This window comes from Odontesthes bonariensis, chromosome 17, assembly GCF_027942865.1.
Source record: "Odontesthes bonariensis isolate fOdoBon6 chromosome 17, fOdoBon6.hap1, whole genome shotgun sequence".
NCBI lineage: Eukaryota > Metazoa > Chordata > Actinopteri > Atheriniformes > Atherinopsidae > Odontesthes > Odontesthes bonariensis.
Genome location: NC_134522.1, coordinates 9,126,788 through 9,139,823, shown reverse-complemented (window position 1 = coordinate 9,139,823; position 13,036 = coordinate 9,126,788). Strand labels below are relative to the sequence as shown.

Genomic DNA, 13,036 nt, shown 5'->3' with positions numbered 1-13,036 from the left:
TGGTTGGTTTCCTGCTGTTCAGTCTTTGCAGACGTCCATCTCGTAGCCTGTAGGCTACAGTATGGGACCACTCAGAAAGGGAGGCAAACACAACTGTGAAAAGTAAACTCCAGGTTCAAATCCGCTACCACAATAAGCAAATCCAACAGTGCGTCATCAGTCGACCAGGCCAAAGTGTCCCCTCCAAACCTCAGTAAATGACATAATGTTTTGCAACTGCGGGCTTTTCATTGTTTTCTTCAGAAAGCCTCTGAGAGGAACAGAGTTAGAGAGACAAGAGCCAGTGAACAAAATGAGAAACACACTGAAAATCCATAAACAGAGACGAGAAGTTTGCCCATGGAGTTTGGATTTGCTCGGAGCTGTAACTGTGTTGGACCCAGTTGGGAGCAGCCAGACACTGTCACAATTACTGGGCCAGCCGCAGACTCTCTTAAAAATACCTATGCAGGGTTTGCAAGTAGCCAGCCAAATTTCAGCAGCAGTAATACAGTAGCAGTTGGTTCTCAGGCAGATCTGGGAAGAGGACGTGGATATAGCTGTGATGACTTACTATATTTCATCGGCCCCTACAAGGTCTACTTCCAGGCACACTACAACAGGGGAAGGTGAGACTAATACTGTGGAGATGAGTAACAAAAAAATAACTATAGCATATACATACCAAACAAGAACAGACTGCAAAAGTGTCTCTAGATTAGCATCTAGACAGAAACTGCTCTAAGTGCCTACATGCAAGGAATTTGTGCTTCCATGCATCAGTGTGCAAGGACATATTCACACATGAGTTTCCAGCTGGATGCTTTCTTTACAGAGCGTGATGTATTGGAATAGAATATACTACTACAGAACTGAATACACTAAACAGAGAGAGAAATTCAAGCAGGACCTGTGAGCAGTCTAAATATCACAAGATAGATAGACGGTAATGTCTTGAAGGTGGAAAAGTGCTGCTTTTAGAAGGCCTGTCTCACGCTGGAAAAAATAATTTGATATTGGAAACCTAAACAGGGCACTTAGGCACATGGTGGGTTACACTTTGTTACATGTAGACGCTGTGTTCTCACTGCACTTCATTTGCTGATCAATTTTGGTTCTGGAAGCTACCAGGAGGGTCTGGCTGTGATAAAACACATTAAGTCATCCCTCTGTGGTGCGATTGTGTGGCAATGCTCGGGTATTTGCAGTGACTGGTGAAATGCTGTGAGTGTCTGGCGGTCTCACCAGGGCAGGATCCAGTTCTTCATTTAATATTGCCTCATTCTTGATCAGAGACACACGTTGAGCGAAGCGACACGTGGAGATGGACTCCTGTGGAAAAAACATTTTTAACAGTCGAGCATTGCTCCCGTGTAAGATGTAAAATAAGGCAGAATGCACATCGTTGCTTACCGTCCAATCTCTGAATTTAGCGGTTTACATTTGACTTACTTTTCATACTTTTTCAGGAGCCGCTCACTAATTATTCCTCACTCAAGTGATTACATACTATTGAGCAAATATGGCATTTCCTTCTACAATTAGTCATTTTCAAGAGGAAATTTAATTAATTAATTTCTTTACGTACATTTTCTTACAAAAGTATTCACACCCCCTTGTCATTTTTTTTCATTGATTTGTTGCCTTACCATCTGGAATACCAATGCATGTGTTTACTGATTTTATGTAAGGGCCCTGCAAAACATCGTCTATAATAGTCAAGTGCATTTAAAATAAATTTATTCTTTGAGTTTTTGAAAAAAAATCTAGAGTGTAGTCAACCCCTTTTCTTTGAGTCCGAAATTAAGATCTGGTGCTAGCAGTTACCTTGGGTTGGGTCAGGAAATAATAATGTAAGCTCTAAATATCCTTCAGAGCACCCTTAAATGCATTATTAGACAGTGCAAAGACACAACACCACAATAAAACTACCAAAACTGGTAGAGCATGCAAGGACAATAATTGGACAAGTAACAAAGAGTCCGAAGGTAACCGCGGGGATCTGCAAATCTCAACAGCAGAGTTTTAAGGTTCGTAGGCCATATACTCTGTAAGGATGGGCTTCAAAAAAATATGATTAAATTTATTTTTTTGAAGCAACAAGGAGACTCTTTATACATTTGGAAGAATGTAGTCTGGCATGATGAGACAAAGTTCAACTCTAAACACCATCCTAACAGTGAAGCATTGTAGGGGCAGCATTATCCTGCAGGGATGTTTTTCATAAGTTCGAAATTGGTCAATATTGAAGGATGGTGCTACAGGCAAATTATTAAGAAACAGAGAATTAGTACTGGAACAGAGATTTACGTTTCTGCATGACGATGACCTGAAGCAAACAGCTAAAGAGCCACTCAAGCGCTTTAAGGGAACATTTAATGCTTTTGAATGACATAGTCAAAGCCCAGACTTCCATCCAGCTCAGAATCTGTGGAATGACTCAAAGATTTCTGAACATTAGCAGAACCCATGAAGCTCAAAGGAGCTGAAGCAGTGCTGTCTTGAGGAATGGGCAAAAGTGTCAGAGGCAGAATGAACCAAACTTCTACAGAAATTTGAAGGTGAAATTGCTGCAGAGTTGTTTTTTTTTATTTTTTTATTTCACAATTGAAATATTTTGCACTTTAAAATTGGTAGGCATGTTGCATTGATCAGATTATACAAACCCAGCAAATATCGACTAATCACAGGCAATTTAAAGGGGAAAAAAAGAGAATTGTCAAAGGTGAATACTTTTGCAAGGCACTGTTGCTTCCAAAAAACCTTATCTGTCCTCATATTTTGGCAATCTAACAGAATATTGTGTCTGAACATAGAAAAAAAAAACCCCGTCCTTACATCAAGGTTCCTTCTGTCAACTGCCACGGTGGCAATCATGGTGGTCATGCAGTTCCCACCCAGGCTGTCCCTCAGAACAGATGTTAACATGGAGTTTCTGTATGGGATATGGGAACGATTCTTCTCTGACAACGCTATGATCACCTGAGGAAGAGGGCAATGAAAAAAGTTGATATGATAAACAAAGAGAACAGAAGTCAAAGGTTTGGGCACAAAAAGCCATTCAAGGGTTACGGCATTATTAAATAAGTGATGGGTCAGACCATACCCGTGTCTGATCTCAACCCATTAAATGTGTGACTTTATCCTGCACAGCTGTGATTCTGATTGTTGTGATTGGCTGGCAAAATGTGTCCACAGACGCACAGAGAGATGTATATATTTTCTTTGTGTTCATACTTTGTGCCCCCAGGAGTCCATTTTGCCATGATGACACAAAATCCAAGAAAGAAAGCATTAAATCAACTGTTATGCCATTTTAAAGTGTGTATTGACCATGTCTACCTGCTCAAGGTAGTGGAGGGAGAGGTTGATATACTTGGCCTCAGTGAGCAGCTGCCCATTCAGACCAGTCTTGCTGACTCTGTCCGACCCGGCCAGGTCAACCAGGTGGAGCTTGGACCGCCGTAGGATGGCTGAGCCAGGTTCACGCCTGCATAAGTGCACAGTGAAAACACAGTGGGAACGAGTGGACGCCTGATTCATCGGAGTCTGAGGATGACAAAAAGCATATGAAGAAAGAGATGAAAGAACATTTCAAATATACAGATATATCATGTGGGGGTATTCTTGAACCATTGGTGCACATGGTGGAATTCTCCATCTGTGGTATTTTTCTATATTCCAACAACAAAAAAACATGTTTCCTTTGATTGCTATTCTTTATTACTCCCACTGGCTCAGATCAAAGCCTCCCCATGTGCAACCGATGAGCAGTAAACACATGTGGCGGCTTTATAAAAGCTGAGGCTGATTTTCAGATGGTCACTGGAGTGGAATAAGTCAGGTTGAGACCACGAGGAGACATAAATAGAGCATGAGTCACTTTGCACAAACAAGCATTATTAACTAGAGAAGGATGGGTTACTCAAAGGGTCCCTCAGTGAAACAAAAAAACAGAGGAGATGCACATTCCTTGTCATAGTGATGATTGCGGCCTTCTTTTTGTTTTTGTCACATACAGCTCGAAAGCTTCAAAATGCATGTAAATCCATGATGATGCATGTAAATAGCAGGGCTCACCCTGATGACATGAAAGAAAGATACATTCTTACTCAGATTTGCCTCCAGATTTGAGTCCCGGATGAGATTTTCTTTTTCTTTTTGTCAAATTGCTATTGATCTAAGATGTTTTGCAAATGTCCATGTTTACTCCATAGGATATCCCTAAAGTAATCTTAGGCAGTACTTAGATCTGGGGAAGGCATCACATATGGTACATGATAAGCATGGATGCACTGTAGGGACAAGGTTAGGGAGTGTCCAGCCTTCAGCATAGAATTAGATTAAGTCTGTGCAACAACCAAACCAACAGCCAATACCAGACTTTAGAACAGACTTCCCTGTCATATCATTATAATGGCTGTCTGCCAGCAGTCAAATCTGGATTCAAATCAGTTGTCATTTAATATTGTTCCCAATGTGTAATGCAACTTTGCCTTACAGCAAACAAAACACGACAGGTGGCATGAATAAGGGAATTCTAAATATTCTTAATAGCTTTAACATTGATGGTATTAAGTGTGTTATAACTCAGAAGGTTGTGTTGCATAATGTTTTGATGATTTTTCTACTGCAGACTTTCTGAAGCAGTAAAAGTATAGTTTACATAGAAAAGCAAGAGAAATATGTCTATTCTGCTGAGGGCTTGTCACTTGAGAAACTGCAGCAATAAACTATTTGCACAAGTAATGATTGTTAAACTCAGTGGAACATGACCTTGGCTGATGTGACGAATGACACCTGTAGTCACTCTGGTATACTATAAGGCATTTCATAGTAACAGACCTTTCACATCTAGTACAAATTACCTTAGAAAATGGAATGAAAAAAAAAGCAATTGAACTCATCAGATCCAAAAGACACTCAATTTACCATCTTCTACATTTATATGTAGGCCTATGTAAAAAGTAAAAAAAAATAAGTAAGTCAAAAACCAGGAGAAGCCCAGGCATATGAAGCAGCAAAGATCACATCAAAGATCAACAAGAAAAGGGTGATACCGTCTGTCAGCTAGCAGATGATTGGAAATGGGATCAAATAGTAGGATTAACTTTTAAAGGGGTCAGACTAACTGACGCATTGGTTTCAATAGTGGTTGTGAGACTCTAATCTGCAGCTGGATTTATTCAAAGTGTATAAATTCTGTGGAAGCGATGTTTTGAGAGGCCACATTTCACTATCTCTTGGCGTAAAATCATTGCATGCTTACAGAAACAACAGTATAAAAATGTATTAGACAAAGTATTGTAGTGAGAATGTAAATAGACTTGAAAGTGGCCATCCCCATGTAGTCTGATGTAAATTGTTTATAACATTGGGAACAATGGAAAAAAAAAAGAAATTAGGTGGGAAAAGCTGTTACAGATCAACAAAAGAACACAAAACTGTGATTGTCCTCAGACAGGCTCCTATAAACTACTGAATATATCATTTCTCAAGTAAGAGATTTTAGTTACTGATAAAGAGTTTATAGACACACACACCTACATAAATATTCATGTATCAGTCAAATATAAACAGAATCCTTAATCCCAGGGGATTAGCAAATCTTCTAAGAGTAATCAGGCCAGTGTTACCAACACTTCACTTTCACTGTAATACATGAACACTATACAGTACAATTGACACAATGAACACAATGGAGATATAAACCAGTGCTCCTAGCAGTTAAGTCTGCAAACACACTGGCAGCTGCTCACAGATAAAAAGTGACTGTTGGCTCTTATCTCTGCCTGGCATTATGTCCGTTTTCCAAAGACAATTATCAGCACTCGTCTGGGTGAAGGCTGTGATAACTTCCTTTTAACATCACTGGAGGTGACAGAGTCATGAACTACATACAAGTCTGCAGAGGAAATAGTCCACACTGGAGCAGGGAAAACAGTCTTAGCTGGGAAAAAAGCTGTGGGACAATACAACCTCACTGGAGTCTAAACTGGCCACATGTTGATCTGTCAGCACCACACACTGACCACACACAGTGCTGCTGTGGATCAGCAGAAAAGGGCAATCTGGTAAAAAAAAATACACAACATTAAGAGATGGCTGATTCAAATTATAAGAGTGAGGGTTAAATCTAGACCACCTGCAGCGCACCTTACTCTGACATGTAAGTTCAGGAGGCAGTTGGGTGTCCTGCAGAGAGAGGGGAGCAGTTCAGATAGTATATGGAGAACCAGAGAAGACCAGATTAGAGGAAACATTTCTTGATAATTAAAAGAGTGAGGAGTCAAGAAGGTGTATTTTATTTCCTGACCAATAAAACTGTGGAGGGGACTGCCAAGTCTCAAAAGTGAGTGAGCTCATGGTCTGCTGAGAGTGCCGTGAACGGATGTGTCATCTTTTATCCACATGGCTGGGACGAGGAGAAGAAAGAAGTCTTTGCTGTTAACTTTATTGGAAGTCTATGTGGAGCATTGACATTTGGACTGATTCTGAAAATGATAAATTAACAATGTTGATGTTTCTTTGTTTGCTTCAGACTCAAGAGAAACCTTCTTGTGATGAAGTTCCAGAGAGGACAAGTAAGGCAAAGTCTCTGTGTGGGTGGACTATCCTGCGGTCTCCCTGCTGCACAGTGCAGCAAGAACATGCTCCCACTGAAATGTCCTCACGGTTTAACAGCAGCAGCGTGTGTTCTCCAGGTAGATGGAAACATTTAAAATGCTGTTTAGGTAATGGGTTATGTTCAGAGGCACATGTGTGTTACTTGGTTTTTCCTATCTTTCATACTGTAGTACTTCTTAAAGCAAGCAACTGAACTCGTTTGAGATAAAAATGAGAAATTTCACTGTGGATCCCACAACTACAGTATTTATTGCACTGGTTCTGTTTGATAGAAGAATCCCTGCCACATCAAAAACTGACTTGAAAATATTCTTCAAAAATGAAAAGCAAGCTATGAATCAAACCTTATCATCCGGGTCACTTCTACTGTGTATCATTCACTTTGAAACTAGCAACAGGAATAAACAAGGTGAGCCCTTTGCTTCAAAACCTCAGGTTGCAAAGCACAAGCTGACCCACCACATGCCTCATCAGCATGGGGAGTCTAGGCAAGTGTAGAAAAAAACACCACAACATAAACATAAATTACAGAGAGAATGCCTGGTTTTACAGGGGAAAAACTGGTAAAAGGACCACAGGGGACCAAAATAATATTTTAGAGGGGTCCTAAGGTAGCTTTTAGAATGCATAATGCAAAAAAACAAAAAAACAAACACTTTATGCCACTTATCCTGGGAGTGGTCAGTGGTATTTTTGCTATTTAGAGTCCTTACTAAGAATACAGCATGCATTCATGACATGTGTGTGTATGTGTGTGTTCCCGGCTTTTCTTACCTCTGCAATCATACGATTGGTGTCACCCAGGAAGAGTAGATTCAGAGCCTCCTCTTCATTTGCTGACTGCTGCAGAGACAAGTTCCTGAGGTGCACGTTCTGCTCTGGATCCTCCATGATTACCACTTTTCTGAAAAAGTTTTGTATAAAAGTCATGTCTATAAGAGATTATAAACGCATTCCTTAGACGTTATAATGCATTTATCATGCTTTACAATTTCAAAATATTCATAAAAATGAATGGCAACTTATGCAGCCATAGTGGATTGTAATCAAACCATTCTATGGGGTCACAGCACAATTGCTCTATTTGTATAGACCATTTGGTACCTGCTTTGCAGACTTGTAGGCCCTTGTCACCCATTCATATCGACAGATCACACATAATATTCAATTTCAATTCAATTCAATTCATTTTTATTTATATAGCGCCAAATAAAACAAATGTCATCTCAAGGCACTTGGATAATAAAGTCCAATTCAAGCCAATTGGAATTCAATTAATTGTAATATGACATCTTTATTTTAGAGATGTCCCTCTGGATGCAGATGGGTTCTCCCATTTGCCCACCCTGCCAGGTCCACAACTCAGTGAAATTCTTGACTCCACCCTCTCTTTTGAGTCCCACATCATCAAATCTGACTTATAAACATCTTCAGACTGAAAATCGCACACACGCATACTCTGTGGCAAAAGCCTTTGTCTATGCCTTCATTGCTACTTCTAGACTGTTGCCATGGAGTCCTGTTTTGGTTACCGGGCAAAACCTCCAGTATATCCAAAACTTTGCCACCTTATGGCTTCCAATCATGATCAGAAACCATTACAAATCCCCTTTCTAACTTAAGGATATCCCCAAGCCCTTACTCCTCTCAGACCTCCTTCCACTTAAAGCCCATCCTAAAATCTCAGGTCCTCTGACCCTGACCTACTCTTCATTCCCCACACTAGACTGCGATCCTTGAGGGACAAAGCTTTCATTGTTGCAACCCAAACACTCTGCAATGCTCTCCCTGCTAATATTCAAAGTGCACAATCCCTGGTTATCTTTAAAAAACGCCTTAAGCACCATCTTTTCATCAAAGCTGACAATCTAACTAAGCTCAGCATTTTTTTTCAACATCTGTGTTTCCAGTTTTCTTTCTGATTCAGAGACTGCTTTAAAATCAGAGAGGAAAGGAAATCAAAGGACATAAAAGGAAAGGAAAGGAAAGCAAAGGAAAGGAAAAGCAATGAAGGCAAAGTAAAGATTTAATTTATGTAAAGCAGAGTTTCATTTGTCACAGTTTTGTTGACATTTGTTTCAGTCACATTCTTTGCTGATGTTACACTGATTCCTGGTTAGGTTTATAGTATCATTTTTTTCAGAATAAAACACATAATATTTCCCAGATATCTTAACACCACATGATGTAATTTACTTGGTTGCATGGGGGACATTCAAACAACATCAGAAACACTGAATCCGTAGGTGCAGCCTATACTATGTGGCCCATACAACTTATCCAGTATGCAGGGCAGGTACCTATTAGCCCATATCTGGGGGAAGACAACTGGGTTTTTGAGAATTTGACATATTCACTCCAGCTTGGGAGGTATGACGCATGATGAATGCTTAACTTATGAAAGATTATAACATCTGATACCATTTAAACTTTGTCATGCATGATTATTAACCTATAAAACATTAAAGACGTTTTCAAAACAGCTTTACTCGAATCTTTACTAGAATTAAAGATGGCAAAAAAAACTCCAATCGCAATGCAAATAAGACAACACTGAACCGACAATGAACAACTAATTACGTCAGTTATGTCATGTATTTAGATCCCATTGCCTTGGCCTCTCTAAGCATTTAACATAAACATACCACACATGCAGGTCAGTGTGGGCTGTGACCCCGTCTGACATGTGCTTTATCTATCTGGGGGTTCATAACTTGATAACAGACAGGTCTTGGTTTTAAAATGAAGCAGGTGATTGTTTCTTGTGACATCAGTCAACTTGAAGAAGAAAGTGCTTTAACAGATGGAACTGAATGACTCCTGTGATCTTGCCACATTCAAGTTGCTACTAGACTGACATGTCAAAAAGGGAGGAATGACTGGAGAACACATGGAGATAATTATGTTAACATGTGTAGGTAATTGAGGTGGTCTGATAAAACAGAATTAATCATATTGTGATTAAGAGCTCTGTCCTGGCGGAGTTATTTTCCTAAACAGCCACTCCAGTCCTAAATATAATTTGATTATTGTACTTTAACAAAAATGATATAAACATGGATTGAATGAAGGTAATTTAGATACTATTAGGCATTCAGAGAATGGAAAACTGAAACTCTATCAAAATAGAGCACAGATGGAGAGAAGACATGTAAAACACGAGGAAATAGTGAAAAAATGAGAGAAGAGAGGGTAATGTGGGCAGCAAAGGCAAGACGAAGAGCAGCAGTCAAACAGAAAAACTTGTCTGTGCCAAAGCTTCTCCTTGAATCAGCAAGTGTGGCTACGGCATGGTTAACGATAGGCACTGTTTATTTCCAGAGGACTGTGATTTGTGGGTATCTAAACCTTGACCTGGATCCTTTGTGAAAAGAGAGAAGCAATTTAAAATGAAGTGGCACGTGAAAATATAGGACAAATATTGGCTGTGGCCTAGAGGGAAGAGAGGCAATCCTTTAATGGAAGATTGGTGGTTTGCTCCCCAGCTCCTCCACGTGTCAAAGTGTTCTGGGGCAAGACACTGAACCCTCACACTGCCCCGGATATGTGCATCGGAGTGTGATTGTAAAAAAAGCACTGTGTATTCAAAGTGCAAATATATAGTATAAAAAGAAGCACTGTATGCGTGACTGTGTAAATGGGTGAATGACAAACACATTGTAAAGTGCTTTATACAAAAAACTAAGTCCACTCTGCTCAAACAGTAAGAATCTGCTGTAGATCTGCTGCTGTGTCTGGGATCATTGTCCTGTTGATGACCCAGTTTCAGCCAAGCTTTAGCTGTTGGACAGATGATTTCACATTTGACTTTAGAACAGGTGCCCGGTCCTGTGGCTGCACAACAAGCCCAGATCATCAGCCCTCCACCACCGTGCTTGACAGTTGGTATGAGGTGTTTGTGCTGATATGCTGTATTTGGTTTCCTCCAAACGTGCTGCTGTGCCTTATGAGCAAACATCTCCACTTTGATCTAGTCTGTCCAAAGGACATTGTTCCAGAAGTCTTGTGGTTTGTTCAGATGCAGTTTTACAAACCTAAGCTGTGCTGCCATGTTTCTTTTAGAGAGAAGAGGCTTTCTCCTGCAGCCCTTCCAAACAAGCCATACTTGTTCAGTCTTTTTCTAATTGTGCTGTCATGAACTTTAACATTTAACATGCTAACTGAGGCCTGCAGAGTCTGAGCTGTAGCTCTTGGGTTTCTGACCTTAGGGTGAACTTGCTGGGACGTCCACTCGTGGGAAGATTGACAGCTGTCCTGAATGCTTTCCACTTGTGAATAATCTTTCTCTCTGTAGAATGATGGACTCCAAATAGTTTGGAAATTACTTTATAACCCTTCCCAGATTGATGGGCAGCAACTTTTGCTTCTCTAAGATCATTGCTGATGTCTTTCCACCTTGGCTTTGTGTTAACACACACCTGAAATCTCCAGACCAGGAAACTGGCAAAACTTCTGTTTTTATAGAAGTGCTCACACTTGCCAATGGTCAAATAATCGAGTGCATTAGATTAGCAGGCAGGTGCTGCTAATCTAATGCTCTTGATTGCTCTGCATCTGCATCTTGGTTTAGTTTAGTTGACGCAGTGTAATATGTCATGCGTTGTGGGCCATTTATCATTTACACCAAAATAAAACAATGTCACACCAAGAGGACCTGCTTTAGTAAAAGTATTTAGTTTGACAAACACCGGACGCATAAGAAAAAATAAGATCATACGCAATCCTCTAAAAGAGAGACTGAAAGAGAGAGTAAGATGGAAAGAAACCAGTCAGAACAAGGCAGATGGATAAAAAAGGAAATTAATCTTAGACTAGATGCAGCAGCGGGTTATGAACAACTATGCGTCCACATGACCGTCAGGGCAGGAGTTACCCACCGGTTAGACCACATCCATTGCTGTCCCACAGTCTCATTATGTCAGTCAGCAGTTTATAGTGGCTTGGTAAGTATTATAGTCTCCATATTTCAGCAGATGGTAACTCAGAGCCAGGGTTAGGAATGGCTGTTCAGGAATAAGGCTTGGCTATAACCACAAGTGTTTTAATGAACTCAAAGGTTATTGGTCAGTGTATTCATCATTTGTTGGCGCGTGCCTACGAGGCAAAATATGCATTACATGAACTCGGCTGTTGAAATTTTCAAAAGCACATAAGTATCGAAAGAAGAAAATAGAAATATATAGAATGTTTGAGAAAAGAGGACTGACGGCAGGTCTTCCAGTCGAGATGCCTCATGTCGGGAATCCAAAAGGTCATACCCCACCTCGTTGTAGATCTCCAGGTAGGAGATGTGTGTAGTATACACCATGCTGCTGTCCTGTGAAGCAAAATTATATCATCTAAAACTGGTTTTATAAAAGTTTTAGATTGGGATATTTAGCAGAAACTATCAGCAATTTGCACGAGAGGACAATAAAAAAAAATGCAAGCATTAGAAGGAATTTATATTAATGTTAATTGACTTTTTTACTGTTTGTTAGATCACTCTGGGTAGTGATGAATGCAACAAAACATTAGCTACTGTGCTGACCTGGCTGAAGCGTTCGAACAAGTGGGACAGGGTACGGGGAATAATGCCACGATCACTGTAGCGCTCTGCACCTCCTGTGATGGTGAAGGTCTTTCCGCTCCCCGTCTGGCCATATGCAAAAATGGTGCCATTATATCCATCAAGCACACTACAGACACACATGAAACAGGCATTAAGAAAGCTTGTAACACTTGATATATAGCACGAATTAGTCAAATTATCTTAACTAGTTAAATTTCTGATTTGTTTCTATCAATAGGATTGAAAACTGTAAGAGGTGCACAATGATAAACCATAGAGGTTATGAACAGTATCCACCTAAAAGAGTTAAGAAGGCTGCTCGATAGGTGGACTGTTGACCCCTGAGTAGAGTCAGAGATGCAATTTTAGGGTAGTTTGCAATTTTAGCAAGAATAGCAACTGTTTTTAAAATATTAAATGTGTTAATTATCTTTGTCACTGTAGAATGATGGACCGCAAACAGATGGAGAGGAAATAAGGAAAGAATAATAAAGAAATGTGTTTATAATCCTCACCAGTTCACAAAGGTGCTCACACTTGCTGATGACCAGTTAATCAAGCGCATTTGATTAGCAGCTCCTGGCTGCTACTTACCCTCTTAACTGTTATGGAAGCAGAAGGGGTGGACATTTCTCTAACTATGTTTTTACATTTTGGCTTAAATAAATAATGAAAAAGTGCAATATGTCATGCTGTTGCATCTACCTAATATTAAGACCGGTAAGGACCAGAGGATGTCTTTATAAGTCCTGATGTATAAAATAGCAGAATTAAAATTACTGTACATTTATTTAGTCTTTTTGTCCGTAAATGTCACCAATTCCAGCTGACTTCAATTATGTGCTTCCTATGACGTCTCCATTTTAAATGCTAATACAA

At 39.9% G+C, this 13,036-nt stretch overlaps 1 protein-coding gene across 1 annotated transcript in view; it reads right to left on the bottom strand.

Moving 5' to 3' along the window:
• The window catches only part of kif6 (kinesin family member 6), a 63,418-nt gene that overhangs the window by 42,377 nt on the left and 8,005 nt on the right, over positions 1-13,036 (bottom strand). Inside the window, exons 4-9 of the mRNA XM_075447863.1 lie at positions 12,137-12,284; positions 11,814-11,923; positions 7,381-7,510; positions 3,322-3,528; positions 2,818-2,961; positions 1,225-1,311 (exon numbers count right to left, since the gene is read on the bottom strand). Of these exons, the coding sequence (XP_075303978.1) occupies positions 1,225-1,311; positions 2,818-2,961; positions 3,322-3,528; positions 7,381-7,510; positions 11,814-11,923; positions 12,137-12,284 (826 nt within the window). The remainder of the gene's footprint in view (positions 1-1,224; positions 1,312-2,817; positions 2,962-3,321; positions 3,529-7,380; positions 7,511-11,813; positions 11,924-12,136; positions 12,285-13,036) is intronic.